The sequence below is a fragment of the Oreochromis niloticus genome, linkage group LG18, assembly GCF_001858045.2.
Source record: "Oreochromis niloticus isolate F11D_XX linkage group LG18, O_niloticus_UMD_NMBU, whole genome shotgun sequence".
Taxonomy (NCBI): Eukaryota; Metazoa; Chordata; class Actinopteri; order Cichliformes; family Cichlidae; genus Oreochromis; species Oreochromis niloticus.
In genome coordinates, this window is record NC_031982.2 from 7245504 (window position 1) to 7273335 (window position 27832).

The window sequence follows — 27832 nt, forward strand, 5'->3', positions numbered from 1 at the left end:
ATATCTAAAATGCCTGCATCCTTTTTCTAATCACTTTGACGTGAGCTTGGTGGAAAACATCACAAGGTCAAGGAAAGGTGTGAAGGGGAATTAATAAGGACTTAGAAAAGGAGACCTCTGTAAGAGAAAATCTGACTCTGAATGTCAAACAGTCTTCCCTCATTTATAAAATTCTCTTCTTTGGAAACCTTCAACTCAAATTTGAAAACCAACCTATTTTCAAAGGCCTTTGGATCTCTTTGAAACCACGTTTATTCAGTCTTAGTTATTTTGGTCTTTTATCTAACTTGATGACATATGCATGTGTGTATATATATACATGTATTCATGTCCTGTGTGTGTGTGTGTATATACATATATGCATGTATATATATGTACATATATACTTGTATATAAGAGTTTGCTTGTGTGTATACATATGGATGTTTTGTAATGTTTTTTACCTCATGTAGCTTAATTCTTTCTTTTATTTGATTACATTGTGCCTCTGTAAACGTGCCATACAAATAAAGCTGACTTGACTTGACTTGAATGTGAGCTATGTTTAAACTACAATATCGAGACAATGGACTACAAAATGTGCGTCTTACTTCAACCTAGTGTGCTTTTACTGTTTTGTTCAAAGCAGGTCAAATTACACTGCAAAAACCCACCTCCTTAATACTAGAAAAATACACTTATTTTTGGTGAAGATTTGCTTAAAACAAATGAAATTATCTGCCCATGGGGTAAGTGTTTTTTTCTCAATAAGATTTCTTGAAATAAGAACAATATCTAGATTTAAATAAAGCTAAAAATAAGCCTTTTACACTCATTCCAGGCAACAAATCAGAACATTGAAACTTAAAATAAGCTTTAACCACTTATTGTAGGCCACAAATAAAAATAATAAAGCTAAAAAATAAGTCTTTTACACTTATTCCAGGCAACAAATCAGAACAATTGAAACTTAAAATAAGCTTTAACCACTTATTGTAGGCCACAAATAAAAATAATAAAGCTAAAAAATAAGTCTTTTACACTTATTCCAGGCAACAAATCAGAACAATTGAAACTTAAAATAAGCTTTAACCACTTATTGTAGGCCACAAATAAAGATAATAAAGCTAAAAAATAAGTCTTTTACACTTATTCCAGGCAACCAATCATGGCTTGAAACCTAAAAATAAGCTTTAACCACTTGTTCTAAGTAAAATGTTGAAGAAATTAAATCTGAAAATAGGCATAAAACACTTATTCTAACGAACAAATCAAGGCAAATAATCTAAAAACTGGTACATTAAATCATTTTAAAGATATTTCTTCTTTTTAAATTAAGCTAAACACTACTTTAAGATTATATTGCTGATTAAGGACAAAACAAAACTGAAACAGAGCTAAGTGTCCATCTTTATTTGTCCACTTTAACAATAACCTGCAGATAATAAAGATACAATTGAACAGTACAGGTCCAACATTATGAGTTTGTTTAAGTGGTTTCAACATTTCAACAGCCTTAGAGGTTTCGCCATTGCCCCATTAAAACTGACGAGTGACATAGGAAGACCACAAAGATTCAAATTTCTTCCGAATGACACCAAATACCACAAAACTTGTCTGGGTGAGTAAATGAACATTTTCCATTTTAGAAATAAGACCCAGATTGAAAAAACAAAAAACAAAACAGAAGTTTTTGCCATTCTTATTGTACAGTGTTGTAGAGAAAAATCCCTTTATCCAGTTTATTTTGGATTTAATTGAAATTGTTAAAATACTTTTTGCCCCAGTTGTGTCTTTACAAACTGTGTCCAAACTAAAAAAAATGATAGAAGATCATCTTAAACAATTCAGGCAACTGTTCCCAGAAAAAAATGTAATCCCAAAGCAAAATTACATGCTGCATCTTCCCTCTCAAATTATTGCCCTGGGACCTGTAATACGTCATATGTGCATGAGATTCGAGTCTAAACACAGTTTTTTTAAACAATGGTCATCCAAATTAAACTTTAAGAATGTGTGCAAGTCTCTTGTAAACCACAATCAGCTGCTGGAGTGTTGTCAAAGTGAAGCAGGAACTGAGCATCCGATATTTGTAAATGAGAAAGAACTAGGTCCTATATCAGAGGTTTCTAATATGGACCATTTGCAATCAAAGGTTGTAGATTTTTGGGGGATTGAAGATGCTATACATCATGCCGTTAGAGTAAAGTGGCTTATTTTACATGGAAACAAATACATCTGTGACAGGTCTCTTATACTCATTTCAGCAAATGGTTTAAACCCTATCTTTGGACTTGTAAAAAACATTTTTATTGTTAATAGTGTATTTTATTGTTTTGAATACCAGGTGTATGAAACCTTGGGTTTCAACAAAGACTTTCTTGCCTATGAAATTGCAATTCCCAACCTTGCCCAAGCAACTGAACTGACTGATGTTGAAAACCTACTTGATTTTACGTCATATTACCCAGTCAATTTCAGAAACAGTGTCTATGTTATGACAAAATATAACCTTGAAGATGTCCTTTCTTTAAAAACCTGAAATAAATACCTTCCAATGAGTGACTTTCTTATTTCAAGGAAAAAGGTGAATGTTTCTTATTTTGAGATAATTTTTGTTTTACACTCTATCTAAAAGCTATTTTTGCTTGAAATAAATGTAAAATGGTTCATTTTTAGATATACAGACTAAATAAGAAAAAAAAAGTAATATATACTTGAAACAAGTTTAATCATCTAACACATGAGACTGGAAACTAGCTTGTAATGTTCAAAACAAGATGGACAAGATAATCTGGCTAAATTTAAGACAATAAATCTTGTCAAGCTACAAGGAATTTGCAGTGTAAGAACAAAGATGCAGTCAATAAAATGGAATAAATCCTATTATTATTAATTTACTGCTAGAGAGATGAGCAAGAGGAACTCATTGTCTCCTCCCTATTTAGGATATCTATGAACTGAAGTTAAAAGAGGCATTATAATCCTATAAGGTTGGCAATACACCAATAGACATTCGTAAAACGTTAATACAATAATAATCTGAATTTACATGGCTTATATAAATCATTTTTCCCCCTCCAGTTGTGTAATACTTTACCTGTGAGCTGTTATTGAAAATTAAAAATATAGCAGGTTATAGAAATGGAAACAGCACATACAGTTAACTGTTGTCATTAACAGAATGGTGCTTCTGTTTAAATTATGAGATGGGATTATCTTCTCACCAAGGTTCAGTGGTATGCTAAACACTTTTTTGGTGTTGTTTTTAAATTACTTAAAGAAGATATGTAAAGTCGTTCTACAAGTAACAGCTTAAATTTATTTGAGTCATTTGTGATATTATTGTGTTTTGGCAGGTTTATTCAATGGCTTTTTGCTGAGTCAGTTCGGCGTTTTAGAAAAAAACACGGTCAGTTTCTTAGGAGTTATTAGCACAGTTGGGTGGAACAACTTGATACAACTTTTTAAAGCAAAAAAAACTATTTTTACTGCACTGTATTTCATTGAAGTAACATAAATTACTCAAATAACCTAAAAAAAAAACCAAAACAAAACAAAATACACCCTATGTCCTGCTATTTATCACGACCTAATCACGACAATGGGAGTGAGTTATCTTCACTATAATTAATTAAACATCCCCTCATTAGCACCCCCTGCCGCCCATACCTGAAAACTATTCTAAATGTGCGGGTAAAATTGAAAGAAAGAAATATAATATCCGTAAGCATACTAAACCCATTTTCATTTAAAATCTTTTTAAGAAAACTATACCCTTTGCCTTTGTTTAACTTAAAGTCCTTAAAGTTTTATAGCTTGACCCACTCAAGATGGCGCCTTCTTCGTCCCTCCTCTCTCTTCATACGTCACGCCATTCGTCAGTCGCGCGTAAAGTTGTGTTGACAGGAGCGGCGGCAGGAGTTGTCAGCGGAGCAGTAGCAAGCTTCATCGAACCCGAATGGAGTAATCACAAAGCTAACAGGCGTCTCTTTTTTTAATTCAGAAGCTCTGTTTATACCATTTAGATCACGACCATGGCAGATGACCAGTCCTCTCAGCCCTGGTCCATCGACAAGGATGACTATGAACTCAATGAGGTGATAGGTGAGAAGCTTAGCTTGCTAATGTTAGCATTGTAGCGTTCCCTGGCTTACACCGTCGTCGGCTGTCAGCTGCTATTAGCCAAGTAGCATTGAATGTCTGCAGCTAGCAGAAGTCCAATTACGACCCATAGCTACAATGCGGCAACGCTAACAGCTCAGAAGTTTTCCCGTAGAAGGGCAAACTGATTAACTGTCCCTGCTAGCAGGAGGCATAAAGTAAGGTTGCATTCCTGCCATACGGCACGAAGCTAAACGGCTAGCTAAAGCAGTTTAGCTTTAAGTACGTCCAGATTCGTCCGTTGTTAGAATGGGTGGTGCTCTTTTGCCCAAGGTGTGAGGCATGTAGTGAACCAGTCATACTTTACACAAGTTCAAATAACTGGAACATGACTTTGATCAGAAGACTTGGGCTCATTTTCACAACGCTGCTGAATTTGGGTTGATCCTGCTTCTTATAGTTAATGACTTTATTCAAGGGTTTTATTGGCATGCCAATGCATGTATTCACATGAGGTGAAACTAAATTTGAACTCAGGTCCCGGTTAAGAACAAGAATAAGAACACACAAAGATTAAGAACATATTTACAGTGTGACTTAAGTATAAATAAGAAAATGATTAAAAAAATTCCAAAAAAGTGTGCAGTGGTGGAGCTTTCTTATGTCTGTTAGAGAGCAGCAAAGACTACAGTCTACAGAGAGAGACTAGTCTCCAGTGTGAGAAACATGTCTTTACTTTGTACTTGTAAGACCCAGTACAGCGGTCATATGCTAAATGAGTATCAGAGACCGCTCCACAATGGGATAGCTGAACTATTTTATTATTGGTCTCTTCAGGAAGTGGAGCCACTGCAGTTGTCCAGGCAGCTTACTGCAAGCCGAGAAAGGAGAAGGTGGCCATCAAACGCATCAACCTGGAAAAGTGTCAGACTAGCATGGATGAGCTTCTGGTAAGAAACTACAGCGGAAGGTAGTGCAGAAATTCATGTTTGTGTTTTGCTGAGAGTGTTTCTGATCAAGGCCAGATGAAATACTTCACACAGAAGTTATTAAATGCTTGAGTTTGTGGGGGGGAAAACCCCCCAAAATAAATGACATTAAGACAGACTAAGTGTGGATAAGTATGTTCCTCTGCAACAGTGTTTTCTCTAGTATGCACTTACACATATTTTCTGTTGATGGAGATGCTCAGATGAGATTAGTTTCCTACACACAAGTTATAACTTTCCCGATGACATGATATTTAACATGAACTATGGAAAATAAACATTAAGAGTAAAACGTTACATAGTTATACTCTATCGTGCGCCCTCTGTGAGATGTGTGTGTGTGTGTGTGTTTGGTTTTTACTTTTATACACTCTTCTCACCCACTGGTTTACCAAAAAAGAGATTGATTAAGCAGTTAGCTGAAAAAAGGTTGGAAAACAGGTAATAATGTGTGTGTGTGTGTGTGTGTGTGTGTGTGTAAATATGTGTATATATATATGAAATAAAATTCTTTTTAAACATAAATGGCCTTTACATTTTCTTTGAGAGGAGGAATAATAGACAAAAATAATCAGTGAAAGTTAGCTTTAGTTTAATCCTGTGAATTCAATACCTCATAAGTCAATATACTTAATAACAATAGTGCAAACTCCAGTAAAAGCCATTATTGCCATGTAACAGGTTTGCTTTTTGGATTAATCACTTACCTGAAAGTAAGAATTCATCCAGGATCTTAAATAGACTCTAAACATGTTATCAGCTGGATCTGTCACACATGATACATCTAAGGAGCTTTTCCAACCACTTTAAAGTATTTTAGAGTGTTTATTTTGTTGAACTTAAAGATCATAATCATGAGATATCCCCAGTCGATTAATTCTTCTTAAGGATCATCATAGCAGTGTATGCTCTCTGCTGTAAATATTTCATTTCATTTCACTATCTTCAAGAACTTCCTACTCCGTTCTTATATAATGCCAAGCTCCTGAATCCTCTTATTTCTAAATGCTGTGTTAAAAATGTCTTTGCTTGGTGGCTTTGTAATAATGTTGAAGCTGAAGTTTTCAGGTTTTGCTTTTTTTAATAGGGGAGTTTTTGTCTTTGAGGAAGAGCACACATTAAGCTGTTGCATTTCGATCTTACTTGGAGCCAGCTCTTATTAAATATTCAAAAAGATCAAATCCTGTGACTGAGATCGAGTTTGTCTTTTTAAGTTCAACATAAAGCTTCAGTTAGTGCTTGGCTTGATAGGCCACAGTCGATGCTTCCTGGGTGACCTTTTATCCCACATTTTTCTTCTGTGTGCAGAAAGAGATTCAGGCTATGAGCCAGTGCCACCATCCAAACATTGTGTCTTATTATACCTCCTTTGTGGTGAAGGATGAGCTGTGGCTGGTGATGAAGCTGCTCAGTGGTGGTAAGTGCTGTTACGCTGATGAAACCTGTTTCTAATTTGACCTGCTCTTGGCTAACCTGTCTTCTTGTATTACTAAGAAGCTCAAGTTTGAACTTGGAATGAATGTTGAGATTAACTTCCCACAAAACCAGTTCTTGAGCTTTATATTATGGGCTTCTTTAATTTCACTATAATTTCTGTGAGAACACACTTCACACTGTGATATATCCACTACTGATTGCCTGTATAATAATTAAGTAGTCTGGATTTTTGCATTTACTGATTTAACACTCGCTGTTTAAACCTTATAATGTGTTCTGCATCTTTTCTGCAGAACACATGCTCCATCATTTAGCATAGAGAGGGAGATTGTAGCTATGTTATACCACACTGTGTTGATAGTAATGGTGAGTCAGTCTTTGTGCAGACCGGCTGTCGGTCTTATTTTGCTCATACGATCATTTTCTAAAATATGTGCTTCTGTGTGGAGTCTAAAACCAGCTTTAACCGACTGATTGATGGTTTCCCCATCGAGGTTACGCCCTCTTTTGTACAAGTTCATAATTTCATATTGCACTATGTTGTCAGGGAATTTACTGTCTACAGTTTTTGCCACTGCTGTCTTTTGCATATGTAAATGTTTGCACATCTATTCCACCAAGTGGCAACAAATGTGCCACTACTTCATTCCACTGGTTGTTGTGCATGTTGCTGCTGTACTCTGCGGGGTTCTGGCAGGTTGTATTTTGTTTAGTTTGGGAACAGGGCACAGCTGCGGGGTTTGTTTACAGTATAAGCCTTCGGTTGAATTCCACTTGATGTTCTTTTAACCAACTGCCATCTTGGAAACTCTCTCCATGTGCTGCGAGCATGTCTTGTGACAAGCCTCTGCCTGTCTTTCTCTCTTCCTTACGCTCACTCACTCTTTCTCAGGCTCGGTGCTGGACATCATCAAGCACATCATCTCTCGCGGTGAGCATAAGACCGGTGTGTTGGATGAGGCCTGTATCGCCACCATTCTGAAAGAAGTCTTGGAGGGGCTCGAGTACCTCCACAAAAACGGGCAGATTCATCGGTAGGTTGTGCTGATTTATCGCGCAGCAGCTTTGTGATTACTGTACACAGTGTTTGCACTCTCTGTAGCTCACATGTCCCATCGTACACTGCCGTCTCAACTCAGTCAGGCTCTGGGCCTTTCATCTCTGCATATGAGTGTGCGGTTTGAACTAGACCTCACTCCTTCAATATTTAATACAGTGAAGCTGCATAATTGAGGAGGTTTGTTTTACATAAAAGTTCCTCCCTGGAACACTGTGGATCACCAGTGAAAAGAAAGGGCTCTATATCCTCTATGCCTGGTTGTGTGACAACTGTACTTGTTGTAAATTAACAGTCCCATTTACAAAAAAATAATGTCAAAGGAGCATTCACAGCAATCTATTATGTATTTAATTAGATAAATCTAATAATAATAATGAGAGATTAGATTTTCTGATATTTTAAGAGTGAATGATTATTCAGTCACATTAGATCTTTAATGTGACTGAACCGTATCTGAGTAGACAAAAGAATGGCAGCGGAGAGGCTGGGCTCAGGGTGACCCATTCAAGTTGTTTGCGCATATTTCCACTCGGTGTAAAGCATACAAACAGAAATCAGGTGGATTAAAATGAAACTGATCAAAGGTGAAGCTTTATCATGTTTCTGTGGAATAGTAAAATATATTCGGAGTGTTATTTATTCCTGGAGCCGAGCCACATCTGTGTCGGAGGAGAGCCACTCTTTGTGGCCTTCTAATTGTAGTCTGTGATTTAATCCTCCTTTGCTTCATGCACAGTGATCTAAAGGCTGGAAATATTCTTCTCGGGGATGATGGCTCTGTGCAGATAGCTGGTAAAGTGTTTCTGCTTTGTCTGCATTTACTGTGGTTTGTGGCACTTGAGGCAGTTTTTCATCATCTCCTATTTGTTGTGTTTCATGCACTCAAAACACCAGACTTTGGTGTGAGTTCCTTTCTAGCAACAGGTGGAGACATGACGAGGAACAAGGTTCGGAAGACGTTTGTGGGGACGCCGTGCTGGATGGCCCCAGAAGTCATGGAGCAGGTATAAGCCTCGCTTGCTTTATCCCTGTTCTTCCTCTCTCTCTCCAGTTTCTCTGTAGTGCTTCAAGCTTGGATATAAAAGGACAACTCGAGCACTTTGATCACTCGGCTCTGTTTTCGATCTGCAGGTCCGTGGCTATGACTTCAAAGCTGACATCTGGAGTTTTGGGATAACTGCTATTGAACTGGCGACTGGGGCAGCACCATATCACAAATACCCACCAATGAAGGTAAATATGTGCACGAGTTTAAAGTGATCCAAACAGCTTCTTTGTTCCACGTAAAAAGCTCAAAGCTCAGACCATTTATAGTGTGGAGAGGTTTGATTCTGTGTAAACTGCAGGACTGTATTTGTGATTTAGCAACGTTTAACATCACCATTGTAAGGATATCTTCACTTTTTAGTCTGTCCACCAGCTCAGGCTGATCTCTGCCTGTCTGTAGGTGCTGATGCTGACTTTGCAAAACGACCCTCCCTGCCTGGAGACGGGTATTACAGATAAGGAAATGGTGAAGAAGTACGGAAAATCGTTCAGGAAGATGCTCTCTCTGTGTTTACAGAAAGATCCTGAAAAAAGGTTACTCTGCAAAACCTTCTTTCTTTTCTTTTTTCTTTTTCTTTTTTTTTTTTGAGCAAAGTTCCAGACCCAATTTGTGCTGATTTTTCTGCTTATTAGATTCCCCTGTTGCTGAACAAATATAATGAAGAGCCTTGTGTTTCTTTCCTATTTAGGCCAACTGCTGCCGAGTTGCTGAAGCACAAATTCTTCACAAAAGCCAAGGTGAGCCATGCATCACTGATATAAAAATAAGCTGAAAATATTGCTGCAGGTTTCAAAGAGAGTATTTATAGATCCTGTAAGAAATGGTTGCCTTTGTGTTCCAGAACAATGAGTTCCTACATGAGAAGCTCCTGTATAAGGGTCCAACAATAACAGAGCGATCTAAAAAGGTACATAATTTACTCATGCACTGAATCCATGCTCACCAGTATTTCTGTGCATTGCTCTTATCAAGACAAGGTGTGCTGTCTCGTCCAGGGTGTGTCCCAGTTTTCCTAACGCTCTGCCTAATGATTGCTGGGAAATTCCTAGAGAGGACGAATGAGTCACTGTTACTTGTCTTCACTGCGCTGTGTAGGTGCGTCGTGTGCCTGGCTCAAGCGGGCGTCTCCACAAAACGGAGGATGGTGGCTGGGAGTGGAGCGATGACGAGCTGGATGAGGAGAGCGAGGAGGGCAAAGCTGCTGTAGCAGCTCTGCGGGTAAGACCCTGCATGCCTGCGCCATCTGATAGTCCAGGTTATTTTATATGGTTGCTATTTCTCAGTGCACAGCGTCCTTTGGCCAGCAGATGGTGCTGCTCTACTGTTAGTTTGAGCATATGTTTAGCCCAGCAGGAGTGCAGTGCTAGTGAGCCCCTCTGCTTATTGTCACTTTAATTCATGTTTAGGTTAGACCTCAGAAACTCTGGATTTCAGAACTTTGTCCGACCTAAGAATAGCGGGGGTTTTCTTAGCCCATAGTGTTCCAACTTCCAGCAAGTAAAGATGCAGTTAGTGTATAGAACTGTAGTTTGTGTTGGGGTTCATGTTTTTTAATCTGAGTGATTGTGATTTTTACCCCCCAAAAATGACAAATTAAAAAAAATAAAATAAAAGAGGAGCTGGAATTATAATTGGCATGTCACAATTCATGCTGAATATATCCGTGGGTCATTTTTGGATTCAAGGAATTTCATCTCTTCTCATCTGTGGACATTTGAAGCTACCTGACATTATCATGATAGATGATGGAGAGGTCATTCTTATGGCCTCCCACAACTGTTGAAACACTGAGCTGCACCTGATTGGGCCAGCACTTCTATATTTCATTACAATGTTCTTGTATTCAAAACTAAGTAGTAAGCCACTCATGCAGTCTGTCTTCATTTTAGATCAACAGCAGTTAGTTAAAAAGCTTTTTGAGACTTTCCATTCATGCTGAGTTGGGTCAGATTTCTGTTATTTGCATAACATAATGTCAACTTTAACTTTTTGCAGTTGAAGCAGTTCAGCTCTCAATGTGACACACTCAGACATTAAAACACTAGCACCTGCTCAGATCACCTGTTTAAATTATTTTCCACTATACTGTTGTCTGGGTGTGGGATTCAATTGGTGCATACATCGGGGGGCTTAAGGGAGAATTGCATGTGTTTAATCCTGATAATCTGTCATGTCCATTCTGCAGTCACCAAGAGTGAAGGACGGGCCCCAGAATATGGAGGTAAGTCCTCTGGTAGTGGACACGACCTGCAAATCTTGATTTATTGTAATCCTTTTATAGAGCAATCTGTATGACTGTCTTATGCCCCCCCCAATATTTGATTTGCATTTATGTAAAAGTGACTACTGATTAATTTTGTTGGTATCTCGTAGCTTTTCCCACCAGCAGATGGCTCCAGTGCACATCTGCAGCCGCCTGGCGTGGCACATGAGAGATCTGCGAATACAGGTCCAACAGGAGAAGACGTGGCACCACAGGCTCCCGCTCAGACAGCGAGCCCTTCACACGTTCCTGCTGTTCAGGTAACAGTCACCTAAAAAGTTACACTCAGAGCTTTTGGGAAATGACAAATGAATTTTTGGTGGCGTATTTGTGGGGAAGGCATCCACAACAGTACTCGTTCATGAAGTAATTACACTTAAATTCTCAAGAATAAGTTCCCTGTTAGAAGCATAGTTTGTTTTGTTTCCCTCACCCCTGCTGTTTTTGATATTTTCACTGGTATATTGCTTTGTGACTGTAAATCCCATTTTGTTTGGCATTACATGCGTTTTAAAGATACACAGTGGAGTTTTCTCCAGACCAACGCATTTTAAGCGGAGTTTTGGATGGGGAATTGTGGTCACCCTGCTGTGCGAGTGATGTGGACACCCAAGCTTGTGAATGCGATAACTCGAGAACAAAGACATGTGTTCCCAAACATAAGTCCTTTACTATTTTCCTTCGATAGGATCCAGCTGCCTTGTCCAGCGTTCCCATCAGTCTCGTCCTGAGACTGAGGAATTCCAAGAAGGAGCTCAATGACATCAGATTTGAGTTCATGCCTGGCAGAGGTAGAAATGTTCACAAAGCTCTTTCTTCTCTCTCATGCTATTCCACTCCAGTCTCTTAACTCTGTTTGTGGTTTATCTTTTCACTCGTGTCCTCAGACTCTGCTGATGGAGTTTCTCAGGAGTTGGTCTCAGCTGGTCTGGTTGATGGAAGGGACTTAGTCATTGGTGAGTACGACAGAGAGCCCTACATGTTGTGATGTTATTGCTGTTGCTAAAATAATATTTCAATAATTCTGATTGTTTTGCATTTAATTCCTTAAATTCTTTCTTTAAACACGGTATCAAGTCTTGCAATTGACCTAAGTGCTTTAATGCTCATCAGTATTGTAAAGCTTCTTGCAGCCTCAGTGTTGAGTTCTCAGTTTAGATGTTGGGCATCGCAGCAGCTGGATGCAAAGTTCACAGTGCAGAATGTAAATCTGTTGAGTTTTTTCATGTTGTTCCAGATCGGTTGCTCACATAGTTTTAGATCTTTTCAATAAAATCAACATTTAGGAAACAATCTAACTACTTCCATTATTCACAAACGCCGTTAACATTTATAGGGTGTCTGTCTTTATGCTTGTCATCGTTGTCATCTGCTCACAACTTCATAGGCTTCTATTACACATCCAAATTAAATTGTGAATGCTGGTTCCGGTGACCCACGTGTGTTTCCTTCGATGCAGCAGAATGATGTGTATGTCTTTGCTGTTCCTTTGCACACGTGGGTAAAAGACATTAGCCACATCCTTAAGGAAAATCTGAGCTGAGCAATAAATCAGAATTGAGCACTGAGGTCTGCAGTGTGAATGTAGCCTTAGTCTGCTCACAGCTTTCTAACTTTCCTGTCTTTACAGTTGCTGCCAATTTGCAAAAGATTGTTGATGATCCACACAGTAACAAAAATGTGACCTTTAAACTGGTGAGCACACAAACTGAGTTATTTATGAAGTAATGCTGTGACTTTCTGGTACAAATGTGTCGCATATTCATTGATTATCACAGTTTTTATGGGGTCAGTGTTTCTTCTCAAATATTTACTAACAACAGTTAGTGATTTTTTTATTTTTATTTTTCCAGGCGTCTGGAGTGGAAGAGTCTGAAATTCCCGATGATATTAAACTCATTGGATTTGCGCAGCTCAGTATCAGTTAAGTCTAACCAGAGCCAGATACAAAGGACAGAAATAAATGGTATGGCACAGCTGCATTGTAGTCAATTCCAAAAACCACTTCTGCCAAAGGGAGGAGGGGGAGGAAATGATGAAGAGAAGGAGGCATAAGCCTGGTAGGAGTGTAACACTACTGCAGCATGCATGAGGACCACATTGAGGGGGTTCAGTTCATCACAGGAGTCAAACTTGAAAAGTTTACAGTGCGCTTATACGAGGGGGAAGAGATGCAATCAGATATCAGTTCCTAATTTCTTTGTTTCCATTCTTTGTCTTCATACACAAGCACAATCCAAGCCGTCTCCTGCCAGTACTGGAAACGATTGCCTTTTATTGTTTTATAAAAACAAACAAACAATTAACTGTGCCACAAAACTCTGAAGTGTCGTGCCACCTTTGTGTGGCACTTTATGATACATTGAAATTAAAAATCAAGTTCAGCCTTAGTTACTTTAGACTTTACCAGTGTAACTGGTGGAAGTTTGTGTACTCTGTGTATTTCACATGTACGCCTAAGAAAATCCCCGTAATATCGATACAGATATCTGTCGTAGCATAGGGTTTTTTTTTTGTTGTTGTTTTTTTTAAAGTCCATAAATTCCGATGAACTTTTACCTGTTATGTCAAAAAGGGTCCAGCAGTGTGATCAGTTCTCTCCTCCGCAGTATCTGTGGTGGTTTTGTCAAAACGTAACCAAGGATTTTAAGCTCTAACTGCACTGCTTAAATCAGCTGTAGCCCCTCTGTCCCACACCACCTCTCACAGTACCACACTTGGTCAGTTGGCATTTATCCCAGGGTATTAAAGACACATTATTTTCACAGGTTGAGGGAATGCCTGATGTTCTTGTACTATGCAATAGCTGTTTTCTTTTTTCACGGTATGTGGTCACTGGTTACTAATCATTTCATTTATGTTGGATACATTTTCGTTCTTTTTTTCGTACCTCATAAGGAGTTCATAACGAGTCAACCAGCCAAACTGACATCGCTAAGAGCCCATTGTAAGATTTAACATATCCACAGACACGGGTAATGACTGCTTCGTTTTTTTTATTTCCCTTTAAGATATCATCGAATCTCACAATAGCTGATTTAACAGCTCTTACAAATCCCAGATGCTGGTTTTGAGTGCTGATGAACTTCTGTAAAGGTGCGCATACTCAAAAAGTGAACATCTTCCAAAGTGAAATACAGCTTAGAAGGGGAAGAAAGCTAGCCATTCAGATAGCTATTGGCTTATTTGCCTCCACCCCAGTACAATGGAGATGAATGGGATTCTGCTTTCAAGCACTGATTGATGGCATTGCTGCTTCATCAGTGGCTGGCATGAAATTTACTACATGTATATTCTTATATATTCTGTACACACTCGTGGTCCTCAAAGTTTTTATTTTCTTATTTCTTGGTCAAATGTTTTGGCATCATCTCGATTGGCACGCGAGTTTACAAAGCAGCTGCTTGGCATTCTTGTTTTGTTTAAATGATCTCAGACCACTATTACATTGGATTGTCACTAAATTTGGCACAGGTATTAAGGACTCCTTGGCCGCTCTGCTCCTGGTCCTTTCCTCTTGTTTCATTATCTGGTCCAAGTTTCAGTTTGTCTGGTACTTAATGTTTTAACACGAACACTCATCACAAACACACTGAGAAGGTGAGCATGGTTGATACACTTGTTAAAAACATGTTAGAATGTGCGATAAAGGTGTCACCATAATACTGGTAATGTTTTAATAATACACAATTGTGATGTAAATAATTGCAGCTTTGCTCAGTTATTTTGCAGATTCTTTATACTTCCCTACACTCGTATTTTGAGTCTTACTCATTTGCCAAAACACAATAAATCAATGACAGCATTATCTTGGTTTGTTTTTGGTTTTTTCCCCAAAATTCTTTGGCCAGCGTGTTTATTGTTACAGCCTTGCTAGCTGTGAGCATGACTTGAATTGAACAAACTTCACTAAGTCACTCGTGTTTAGGGGCAGCAGGAATACGGACAAATTTTATCAAAAGCTCTACAAAAAAACCAAAAAACAAACCAAAAAACCTGACCGCCACCAAAAATATTCCCAACACTGGATATAGCAACCTTTTAAAAATCATTGGAAACTTTTGTCGTCACTGGGCAAGTTGTTTCAGTACTGTAGTGTCTTTGCTTTATGAACACCAAGTCACTCATCACTCCCAGTGTAGCTCTGTGGTGGTTTTGTACCATGTGCAGAGGGCTGTGACACAGCTCTTAGTGCAAGGACTGATGTAAATGGTGTATGTTAACATTTTGTAACTGTACATATGATGGCAACTCCACGCACTGTCGCACAAACATGAGGTTTGTATGTAATGATGTCGTTGCATTGATTGTTGAAGTGTATATGTCAGATTAAAGGAACATATTACTTGTAAATATTGATTAAAGGCAAACAGATTGAGACTCATCATGTTCAGTACGCAGAATTCAGTTTGTTTTGTAGTGTTTTCCACTGTTGGCCTTTGCCGGAGCATCACTAATCATGTGTGGATTATTCCATTGGTTCATATGTTAACATGCAGATTTTTTTAAAATTACATTGGGCTTGAAATCACACTCTGCTTTGATGTCATGATATGTAGTGTTTCCTCACGGAAGCCAGTTACAGGCTGATTGATAGATAATTTTAACTAGACGATGAGTGGCACAGGTTACCCTTCCCTCTGTGTGTATGTGTGATTTGGTCATTAAATGGTTGCTTATCAAAGACTTTCTAAACATCTTCCTTATAGTTTACTTTAAAAAAAGTCATTCTGCCTCTTATGAGGCCACTTGATGATTAGTATTATTTTTAATCAATTGATTGGTAAGTACGTATGAACTTTTTGTTTTACAGATCAATACCTATATTTTTAAAAAAATATACGCTTAATCATAAAATGTGTACATCCACCCATGCTTAGTTTGAAGAGTATTTGTGATGAGATGCAATGGTGATTTACCAGTTTGATACATTGTCAGTAAAATTTCAGCACATGCAAGCTGATTGGTTTTTTTTTTTGTTGTTGTTGTTTTTGTTTTTTATTTTATTTTAGTTGTTGAATAAAGTCACATGATGGTATTCAATGAGCGTTAATGCTTTTATTTAAAGTGTCCTGCCTTTTAGTAGCACTAGGTTTTCATGCAGTCACACCCACCAAAATAGAACTGTTAACAATGAGTGGGGGGAGGGGATGAGTTCCTACACCCCTGTTTCACACACCAACTTAGACATTGCCATGTTATGCCATGTTTCATATAATGTTTCATATAATGTAATGACTGAAACAATACTAATAAAATGATTGAGTAAACATAAACCAATGAACGAGAGGAGCCTAGAGAGAATATATAGAGCACATCTTGGAAAAGCAAAATGTGATTGGCACAAGATCAGATTGCCATCAGATCATGATTCTGATTGGAAAAGCTCCCAGCATTTTATTATTATTATTATTATTTTAAGTAAAATGAAATGTTCTTTCTTTCCAGCTTTGATCTTTTTGCTTGTTTGTTTTGTTCAATTCTTTGAATGTGAAAGCTGGTCTCCTCCAAAGCTTACTCCTTTTGGTTACATGAAGTTTCGTATTGTAGTTTTCATTTTATCCAGTCAGCTCCAGAGTCACTGCAGCACAGACTGGATCTTGAGTGCGGGTCGTAACCTGACCACAGAGGAGCAGCTCAACGTGTTCCTCAATGTGAGGATGGGACCTTCAGCAGGTGTTCTATCTTTTTCACATTTTATTATCTCTTCGGTGCATTTCCCACATGCAGCAGCTTGTCACCAGTTCAAAACCTTTAGACACGATAAATGGAAGTAGAAATGAAACAAAAATGTTAAACAGTGCTAAATTTAATTTTAAAAATATCTGTAGAAAGTAATTATTAGTTGATCCATATTCACACAAAACAAAGAATGAGTTAAGTGTGTTTTTCTGATTCCCTTATCAATGCAAAACATCATGATGGTTTCAGGATTTTGTGTTCCCATGTTTTAATCATATAAAGAGACCAGTAGTGAATAAAAAGAAAAAATATAATAATGGTACACTTTTGTCATAGGAGTATGACTGAAAACAGCCAAAAAAACCAACTAGTTAAAATTCTGTTTTGTTGTTTTTGTTTGTTTTTAGGTGTTTTTGTCGTTTCTAACTTGGAACTGGAAAAATTTGAACACTTAAGAGTTTAATAAATAATTTTTGAATGATTGATTAATGACTGCAGCTGTTTGTAGAAACTGGTCCCATGAAGAAATGAATAAAAATCATTCATTACCCAGAGAAACTACAATCGGTACCAGTGTCCCACTGTCCTGAGGTAGCAGCCGTTTCCTAATAGTAAAAAGAGCGTTGGTAGATAAGTGGCTCAGAGGGATGCCAGTCGAAGACAGATAAATGTGCTCAGTAGGTGTTATCCCACCTTTTTTTTATCAATTAATTTCTTTATACGAAAGTTTGATACCCAAAGCAAGTGCAAATCAAATGTTCATTTAAAAATCATCAAAAATGTCTGCATGTAATGGGTTTTCCTACTTAAAATATTTTCAGTTTTAGAAATGTGAGTTACCTCCAGGAGCCCTTTGACAGCTTCTTATCAGGTGGTAAACAAGCCAATAATACTTTAAATGGGCTGTCACTGCTATATTTATCATGGAAGTTACACATTTACATGTGGACTGACGTGATCTGCTGAGTTTTATATTCAGCAGTTTTCTCTGTATTTTAAATGTGCTGTTAGCTGCGTGGGGGGGTTCCTTCTTTCTATAAAAGAAGTGTATCCTAGATTCTTCCCGGGGTTTGGAACAATGGCTGAAGTTTGATTTATTTCAACTGATCCATCTGAGTGTTCCTCAAACAGCACTTCAAAGGAAGGATAAAACTCAAGGAAGTGTGATCTGTTGTATAGATTAATGCCCCTAAAATGTGTTTGCATTTAATTGCTAGCAACAGTGCAAGGTCCTCCTTTTTTGAACATGTCATAACTTTTTAAATAGTTTTAGGTCCTCAGATTGATTTTTTACAGGTTCACATAAAAATGCCAGGTTTTTGATTTACTGTACGTATATGTACCCTAGAATAAAAACCAGACAGTCACATATATATACTGTAGTCATGCATGCATTGATCTGTTATCTATATGACTGGTCTCTTATCTTTTACGTCTGTGTTGTGTGCCTTGGTATTCCTTGACCCATGTTTAGACTCGATCTGTTTCTGTATCTTTAGCTTCTTCTGTTTTCTACATCAAATTAAAAGGAAGGACAGTCAAAAGAGATGGAGATACGACTGAAAAAGACAAAAAAATGCATTTTAAAAAGAAGAAAGGGAAGCATATAGAAACTTTTACTGATCAATGTGGTCTTTTGAATGTTTCTGCAGACCATGGCATGATAAGACCATTTTATTATCGAGTGTACAATAACTTTTACAGCATCTCCACCTTACATAACACATCTGCTTGTTTTGTTATGTAAGAGCACTGGGTCAGATTTTATAAGAAGGAATATTATAAAACTTAGAGGATGATCTATTAAGCTATCTACAAGGTGTCTTACTGTAAGTTATATACTGCACTGTCACTTATGTTTCTAACATCGTAGGGTCTTTCCCTACAATATACAGCACCTTGAAGCGACTATTGTTGTGAATTGGCTCTATATACATAAATTTGAATGGAATTGAATTGGATTGTTGGAAATAGCAAATTAAACTGAATTAAGGCGTCGGGATTAGGTCTGTTATTGAAATTTGCCACATTGCTGAAGCTCTTGTAATTGCTGAAGGTTTTTGGTGAGCACACACTGAGGTAACTAATTAAACAAAGTAAAATGAACAAAAGGCTCATGTCAGGTTAAACTATCATCTCCATCAGTGAGAGGAGTTTTCTCTATAAAATGAAATGTCTGGTGAAATGCTGTCTCATCCTTCCTGAAATACATGATCCGGGGTTTAAACATTAATAGGCACCGTTTAAAGGGCGGCGGCGGCCAGCATTTCTAAAGTGAAAGAAGGTGCCCTTAAAATGGCTGATTTCGGGGAGATTCTGCGGAGTATCGGGGAGTTTGGGTTATTTCAGAAGATCACCCTTTTTGCTCTCAGCTTCCCTAATATTATTCTGCCTTTCCACTTTGCCAGTGTACTTTTTATCCAGCCAGATCCAGACAGACGCTGCAACACAGACTGGATACTCAATGCTGCTCCTAACCTGACCATAGAGGAGCAGCTCAACCTGACCGTGCCTCGGGAAGACGATGGGACCTTCAGCAGATGTCGGATGTTCGTCCCAGTGGACTGGGACATCGGTGCCATCAGGGAGTACGGGCTCAATGAGACTACAAGGTGCCAGAGTGGATGGGTGTATGGGAACATGCTGTATGAAGCCACCATAGTCACTGATGTAGGTCTTGGTCTTTTATAATGTAAATAATGTGAACTTTTATGAATGAATGTCAGTAATATGGGTTATTTTTCTCCCCCAGTTTGATCTAGTCTGTGACCGGGCTAGTTTGTTGGAGACAGCACAAACTGCCCTAATGGCCGGTATCCTTGTTGGCTGTCTCTTATTTGGACCTTTTGCAGAATCGTAAGTCAATACTTGTAGTGTTAACATTTGGATTTTTTTTTTTCTTAAGTTTGGTGCATTTGTTATATTTTCGTCACTTAATGTGAAACATCAACTAAATATTTAATTTGTCCAGAGGAACCAAAGTGACTTAAGGGATCTTATCTGTTCCAGGTTTGGTCGAAAAAGAGCGTCTCAAATCCCAGCTGTTGTAATGGTGATATTTACTGTCACAACTGGATTATCTCCTAACTTCTACTTTTATCTGGCATCCCAGTTCGTGGCGGGGATTTGCTATGGGGGATATCGACTTAATGGTGTTATCCTGGGTAAAGTATTATCCCTTCTTATCGTACAAACAGGTATATAAGTCTGAATTTATATTGAAACTCACAGACTTATATCTTAGCTGTTGTTTGATAGCAATACATGTTTAAGAAAAAAAAACATTTATAATGCTTATATTCAGTATGAAAAGGTTATGTCATAACAGGTAGTTGAGAAGCTCCCTGGTTGCAAAGCACCAGGTTTGGAAGCAATTTGAGTTGGTAATTGTCTTAAATATGTGTAAATTAAACGTTGTTATCAGTGCATATTATAAAAGTAGTATACGATAACAGATAAAAACATTTTTCCTCGCTAAAAATTGAAACACAAAATTTGCTGACTTCTGATTAATTTTGGGGAGGTCTTCATTGTTACTGCGCACGGTGAAAGTTGAAACCTTAAAAGAAAAGAAAAGAAACCATATTGAGTAATAGATCATATGAAAGGGCATAGAGAGAGTTGTACACCACTCTTTTTATTTTTTCAATATAGCACCCAACAATGTCACAATGATGCCAGTTTACAAAAATCCCATACTGCAGGAATATGTATTAAAATCTCAAGTTTTTACAGCCTGTAAAAACCATATGTTTCAGTCAGTTCTGCTCCAATAATATTGATAAAGATAATAAAATACACTTCAAGGTCATAGGTCAAAGGTCAGGGTCATACAAATTAGGAAGAAGCTTCAGCTTCCATTTGATCATCTCCAAACTTTCAAGTAATATATTAGTCATTGGGGGACATAGGTGCAGTCAACATTTCTCTTGTGCAATAACTGAATGTTTTTTATCTTTTTATTTAAAAAAAAAGTATCACTGACTTTATATTTATTAATTTATTATACCTCCCTCTTTTTAAACTGTACTGATGTTTTTTATACATCTTTATGTGAGCTTGCAATGTAATTTCGTTCTGCATTGCTTCTTTGAGGTAGTGCTGAATGACAACAGGTAAATCTTGAATCTTGATAAGTACTTTTTTTTAGCCCTTTAAAACATCATTAAATGACTTATATATATAAATATATATATGTATATATGTATATATATGTATGTATATATGTATATATATATGTGTATATGTATATATACAGTGTTGGGGAGTAACGGAATACATGTACCGCCGTTACGTATTTAGAATACAAAATATGAGTAACTGTATTCCGTTACAGTTACCGTTTAAAAAGGTGGTATTCAGAATACAGTTACTTTGGTGAAATAAATGGATTACACGGCGGTATTTTCCTGTTTCATATTCTCGCGAGTCAGGACTGTTTGGGTTTGTTTGACAGCTATGTTCTGTTGTTCCAGGCGGCAGCGTTACGGTTGCCATGGTTGCAGGGTGACGCTCTCTCTCTGCGTGTTTCCTGGGTGAGAGAGCGCTTTTTTGTTGTTGTTGTTGTGCTAAGCTAAAAGGCAGAATGCTACAGGCATGGCCCTAAAGAATGTAGCCTCATGGGCAGTGTAGTCCGTGCTGTAGCGAGAATGGACTGCCATACACGTTATGTGTCTGTGAGCGAGGGAGGGAGAGAAAGGAAAAGTCCGAGCTGTCACGGAGCAAAAACGGGAGCTGGAAGCATGTAAATATAATAATAACCACTGCAGCCAAGAAGAGTGCCTGACGAGCCCAGCTGTAAGTAAGCTATTAAGACTCAACTGTACACTGTGTTTGTGTTTTCCTCCGGAAAAAATAAGTTCCGTTGGAGCAGCCTTTCAACGCCTCTCTCTGTCTCTGGCAAGCAAAGTTGACCCAGACAACAAAGTAAAGCTAGTTTTCGGCTACCAGCCCGACACGGAACCCACCGTATTAGCCAGAGGTCCCTTTACTACGGTTCGGAGCCGCGGACCTTCAGTAACAGTAATAAATCACAGCAATAGTACATTCACGCAGTTGTAAACAGCATGATAATATATTAAGTAATCCAAAGTATTCAGAATACGTTACTCTCATTGAGTAACGTAACGGAATACGTTACAGAATACATTTTGGGGCATGTATTCAGTATTCTGTAATGGAATACATTTTAAAAGTAACCTTCCCAACACTGTATATATATATATAGATATATATGTATATATATATGTATGTATATATATGTATGTATGTATATATATATATGTATAGATATATCTATATGCAGATTGGACACGGCTGGGGAACACAGCTGAACAAAATCTGACTGACGAGACAGGGGAAGCAAAACTGAACATAACACACATGAGATGGGAGACTATTATAATAAAACAGGAAGTAAGACCTAGACACACAGCTAGATTCAGACTAAGACGTGAACTTGACATTAGGACTGGAGATGAGCAGACATGACAGACTGGGGAGACAAAGGCACAGGAAGAGAGAAAACATAAGGAACATAAGGCTACAAATGTATAACTACACATTACAGGGAACACAGCCAGCTATGGAGACAGAACACACAGAAACCAGACAGACACGGGTGCATGACCAGGGACACTGGAAGGATAGCAAAACAAAGGGCCGACAAGAACAGAACTATAAATAACAAACTGAGAGGCATTGGAAAATAACATAGGTAGGAATTAGAACCTAATTATCTTATACTTTTAAAGAAATAAATACATCTATAAGAAAACTCAAAAACAGGGTCAAAGACCAAGTAACATGACAACTGCAGTAGATTTCCATCTCACCAATGCTAACATCAGCATAAAACATCAAAGTTTTAGTATAGCCCTTAACCTTCGGATGGAGTAGTGTTGTTTATCATCTATAGCATTTAAGCATCAAGCAAATGGTTGTAAGGCTTACACAATCAGCTGTATGTTTCTTCCTGTTTTATCGGTTTGAAAGTTGTTTTCTGACTTAAGTTCTATAGTACTGGTAATAATTTTTTATTCATTCTTTTTTCAATTAATGATTTTTTAAAAACATTGTTTGACAGCATTGTACCCTTTGTCAGTATTCAGGGCTTTGTAATTCCTGTCAGCATTGTCTTTTGACCTTTTAAAAAAATGTTATAGCCACTGAATGGATCGGGGTGTCCAATCGATCATGGGGGGCATGTGTGACTCAGCTATGTGGTGCAGTTGGACAGTGCATACTCGCTGGAATGATCTACTTTGTACGAAACTGGAGACTGGCTCAGCTGATCATGGCAGCTCCACTTGCATTGGTTGCTATTTACATATGGTGTGCATTAACTCTCTCTATTACGCCATCCCTTATGACTGGTACATTTGAATTTATTAAGTGCCACTGGCCTGTTTTGGACAGGTTTATCCCGGAGTCAGCCAGGTGGTTGCTGGGCACTGGAAGAACAACGGAGGCTAAACAGCTAATGAAAAAAGCTGCAGCCATCAACAAGCGCATGGTTCCAAACTATCTGCTGGACCAGGTACCCTTCACAACATTCACTTCCCTTTGTATCGAGGCTTGAAAGGAATATTACATGTAGCAATAATAAAAGCTGCTATGTAATAAAATATTAGCAGTATAATGAGCAAATGATGGGTAATGGACTCTAATAAAGTAAGCCTACTAGAACCACAAGGACACCGTGTCAACTTCTGAGGCCAAAGTTGCATTAGAAAGATTATAATTTAATGGACTGTGATGCAGTAAGTCAGACTTACATTTGTAAGGCTGTAGGATTAAATGATTGCTAACATGAGCAATGTTAGCATGATGTTGTGTTCACCCCTGTGCATTACAGATTATTGTGAAAGACCCTGAGAAAAAGGGAGGCATAATAACTCTTATCCAATCAGCTGTGCTTAGGAAATATTTCTTTACCATAATATTGGCATGGTAAGTTATATTTTACAATACACCTATCTTCTCTACTGAGCCTTTAAGTGTAAGATCAAGATGTGCAATTTGTATTTGAAATCCATCTCTGTCTTTCCCCAGGTTCTCACTGAATGTTGCCTACTTCTGCCTTTCATTCAGTGTGGGAAAACTTGGCTTGAACATTTTCGTGACGCAGGCAATATTTGGCCTGTCTGAAATACCAGCTCATATTCTGAGCATCTGGCTGCTGGAAGCAGTGGGAAGAAAACCATCTCTCATGGCAACACTTCTAATTGGAGGATTGTTGTGTCTCTTAATGCTAGCGGTTCCTCAAGGTAGAGCTCCTCAGATGTATTCACTCAGGACTGTTATTTTGTTGGTTTGTTTGGTCTGTCCCGACTCCGCTCAGATCAGCTGGCTGTTGTGTTTGCTGCTTACAAAGCACCTGAATTGCCAAAAAGGAAGTTGCAGGTTGCTCTCTGGTGGACAGTCTATGAAATGTCGATATTCCCTGCAAATACCCCTAAACCACAACATGGCAGAAGGGTGTTTCTTGTGTCTTTTCTTTACTTGTTTAATTTTCACTCACTGGCTGTGTTTAAATGCTGAAATCTATAAATCAGCTCATAGCTAATAATACTGGCCCATCAATACATAGGCCAAGCTATATGTATTTGTTTTCCTCTGATATTGTCTGTTTTTAGATGGCAATCCCATTCAGTCAACTCACAATACTAAACACTAAAGGGCTTCTAGCTGTCATAACAAAATACAGGTGTAACTTTGCAAGTAACAAAAGTCATCTGTTAAACCATAAGTGGGTCTCTGTAGTAAAGCCTAAACTAAAATCTGCTAAGGGAGGTGAAACTCCTGCACCAACACACAGACCTGATAAAATGGAAATAATGAAACAGCTATCGTGGAGATCCAGTCTAGAATCTTTGGAAGATCCCTGAGTGCAAACTTACAGCTGTGGAAACCCAATACAGTTACAAAACTGAAAGAGATGGGGGACAAGTGAATTTCTAAGTCACAGATTCCAAGAAATGGGCCTGGACCCTTTCTGCTGATTTACAGACAAGCCTGTGGGTTCTTAAATTTCTCTAAAATTATTATGTGAATGATGAAGGAAATATTAATTAGCTGCTCCTGAAAGCAGTAAAAACTTAATGGCGTGTCAATCTGTTTCAGGTAATGCTGTTGCTGTTACTGCGTTAGCAACCTGTGGACGTTTTCTCACTAACTGGGCAGGCTCCGTATGCAATGTGTATGTTCAGGAGCTGTTTCCAACATCTTTTCGGTGAGCTGAGTCTCTCTCTCTCTCTCTCTCTCCATGCCATTGCAGCCATAATGTTAGTGTGGATCTCAAACTCTGTAGTCCTTAAAATATACATTCTTGTTTCAGACAAACAGCTTCTGGTTTGGGTTCCATTGTGAGCCGAGCTGGTGGTCTGATGTCTCCACCAGTCAACATGTTGGCCGTCTACCACTGGTCCATACCAATCATAGTCTACAGCAGCCTTACACTAATCAGTGGAGCTCTTGCCTTCTTGCTTCCTGAGACCAGAAGAAAAGAGCTTCCCGATTCAACCGATGAAGCTGAAGCCAATGGGTAATTAAGCTGCAAGCGAGGCGGCAAAATCTTCGAACAATTTCTATAGTTTTAACCTCTCTGTTTTCCTTTTCCCTGCAGGAAGAAGACTATGGAGAGGAGCCAAAGTGGATCAAACTTACCTCCACAAAGCAAATCAACTAAGCTGTAATCTGAATATTTCAGTTGCTTCCTGTTTTGTTGCAGCATACAACAAACACAAGCTGGCAAACACTTGATTGAAAACTTGATTTTAAGAGGGTAAAGTTTTAGTCTCTCTTGATAGTGTTACGGTTTTTCTCATATACCTTAGCAGCAATAACTTGAAGTAATCATTTTCTGTATGGCTTTATTATGTTTGCCCACTCTTCTTAACATCATTGCTTCATAGGCCAGAGCAGCATTTCTGTCAAGTTCAAGTCTAAACTTTGACTTGACTGTGAGACGCAACTTTAGACAATGTTTTGCTGCAGACAGATGGCCTCACATTTGACTCTAGAATATTTTGGTATAGAGAAGACTCAAGGCTTGCAAGGTGCCTGCAAGTTCCTACAAATCTGCAGATCAAGCCCAAATCATCACCCCTCCACCAACGTGGCTGAAAATTGTGCTGATATGCTTTTTTTGGTTTTCACAAAACATGGTGCTGAGCATTACGGTCAAACATCTCCACTTTGGTCTCACCTGTCCAAAGGAGATTGTTTTAGAAGTTTTGTGGTTTGTTCAGATGTCTTTTGTTTTTACTTAATTATTAATTGAATAAGCAATTAAGCAATGACTTTATATCTTCTACTTTAGACTGAATTCTTTATTTCATTCTCAAATCCTTTTATGTTGAACAGTAACAACTTGATTAAATAAAGAGACAAACAGATATAGAAATAAATGTATAAAATACATTTCAGTATTCATTTTTTCTCAAGTTTCATCTAGTCCTTTTACTGAATTAAAAAAAAAAAAAATTCTAGCACAACTACAACCCATACTCATAAAAATACTTTTAGTAATGATACTTTACTGGCCCAAGTGCCCCTTCTAACATAAGGCTGGATGGAAAGGAAGTGTCTGGATTTCATTAAGTTTAATGACGATGCTTCACCTCTCATCCAGGAGGCTTCTTCAGTTCAAAAACAAAATTAAGAGGTTTGTTCTCCCGTGTTAATGTCAGAGGTCTGAGGAGAATGGTCAAACTGCTTTGAGCTGGCAGGAAGCGAACAATAAATCGAATATCCATTTATTACAAACAAGGTATACAGAAGAGCATCTCTGAATATATAACACATTACATCTTCAAGAAGATCACCCAGTACAGTACAGAGTACAATTTGAATTGAAAATGACTGGAAAATGATGTCTACATTGTTGAGACATGCAGACATTCAGATAATAGGATCAGAATTTAATGTAAACAGTATTAAGGCATGGATCCATCCTGTGTGTACCACATATGTGTACCACATAAAATCAGTAGACTTCAAGTCACACTCTCCAGCCACTTTATGAGGAACAGGTTACTAGTACCAGGTTGGACCACCTTGCCTTCAGACACTTTTAATTCTTGATGGCGTTGATTCAACAAGGACACATTCCACTGATATATATAACAGCATATATTTCAGTTTTGTGACATGGCACATTATCTTGCTGGAAGCTGCTATCAGAAACTGGGTACACTATGGTCATAAAGGGATGGACCAACCTCTATGCTGAAAATATAGTCACTTACTTCTCCTCACCATTCTAATTCTGATTTGAACTTTAGCAGCTCGTCTTTGCCATGGTTACATGTCTAAATGTATTGAGTTGTTGCCATGTGATTGGCTGATTTGACATTTGTGTTTACAATCAGCTGGGTAGGTGTACCTACTCTACACGTAGAAGACTGCAAATAGAGATCTGTCATTTCTTGGGAGTAATAGCCATACATACTATCAAAAACTACAATTTGAATACAGCCATTACACATTTAAATGTAGGTTTTGCAGATGTATTCCTGTATAAATTGGCTGTAGTAACAGCTGCAGTGGAGCAGTGTGTACAACTTGAGTATACCTTAAGTGTGCTAACACGGCATAAAGTGAACAATCCTTTAGTTTCACCTTAATTACAGTTTTATTCACTGACCTCTTCAGTGTTCACACATACGTTATAAACTGTATGATCATTCCTGATTACATGCAAACGCTCTTTATTACATTACAAACAACACCTCTTCAAAATCACTTTCTGAACCAGAGCATTACTCTTTCTCTGCTTTTTGGGGTCAGCTTTTTTACAGGAGTGAGGAGAAAGAGCAGAGCTTCCCCAGATTAAAGACCAGCACCCAGTGAATGCTTAAGCCTTTATTTACTTTATAATTTTTGCCTTCCTTCACTGTTTTACTGTGTTCTCAGTCTTTTGCAGCTAGTACGGTGTCTCCTATAACACAGACAAAGTAATTGTGATACATGTTATACATTAATTATGTCAAGCAGTCATCATATATTTTTTATTGAGTTTATTCCCTCTAAAGATGCACATTGGGATTCGTTCCCTTGATCACACTGCACTAAATTCTCATTACAGACACAAACACGTCTGTGTGAGGAGGCTGAGGGGGGCTGTGTCTTTTGTAGCTAATGCATGAACGTAGATTTCCTAAAATAAAACTAGAAAATGCACATTAGGCCCTGAACACATATAAGAAGTAAAGGGGGAAAAGCATGTTTTCACCTCTAGTTAGGTATGTTGACAGAGGTCAGCTTCA

At 38.1% G+C, this 27832-nt stretch overlaps 2 protein-coding genes across 2 annotated transcripts; both read left to right on the forward strand.

Annotated features, from left to right (window-relative positions):
• The first annotated feature begins 3856 nt into the window (after positions 1–3856).
• Positions 3857–15923, forward strand: LOC100697833 (serine/threonine-protein kinase OSR1). The gene is made up of 17 exons (XM_003457443.5): positions 3857–4086; positions 4921–5033; positions 6381–6489; positions 7402–7543; positions 8306–8361; positions 8464–8573; positions 8701–8802; positions 9017–9150; positions 9306–9354; positions 9459–9524; positions 9713–9835; positions 10803–10838; positions 10991–11140; positions 11569–11671; positions 11768–11836; positions 12511–12575; positions 12734–15923. The coding sequence occupies exons 1-17, from the start codon at positions 4017–4019 to the stop codon at positions 12806–12808; spliced, it is 1572 nt and encodes a 523-aa protein (XP_003457491.1). The 5' UTR covers positions 3857–4016; the 3' UTR covers positions 12809–15923.
• A 2895-nt stretch (positions 15924–18818) lies between these two features.
• slc22a13a (solute carrier family 22 member 13a) lies at positions 18819–25963 on the forward strand. The gene is made up of 10 exons (XM_003457444.4): positions 18819–19232; positions 19315–19418; positions 19572–19726; positions 22727–22895; positions 22980–23100; positions 23419–23513; positions 23616–23830; positions 24687–24795; positions 24901–25107; positions 25189–25963. The coding sequence occupies exons 1-10, from the start codon at positions 18858–18860 to the stop codon at positions 25256–25258; spliced, it is 1620 nt and encodes a 539-aa protein (XP_003457492.1). The 5' UTR covers positions 18819–18857; the 3' UTR covers positions 25259–25963.
• Positions 25964–27832: the final 1869 nt, after the last annotated feature.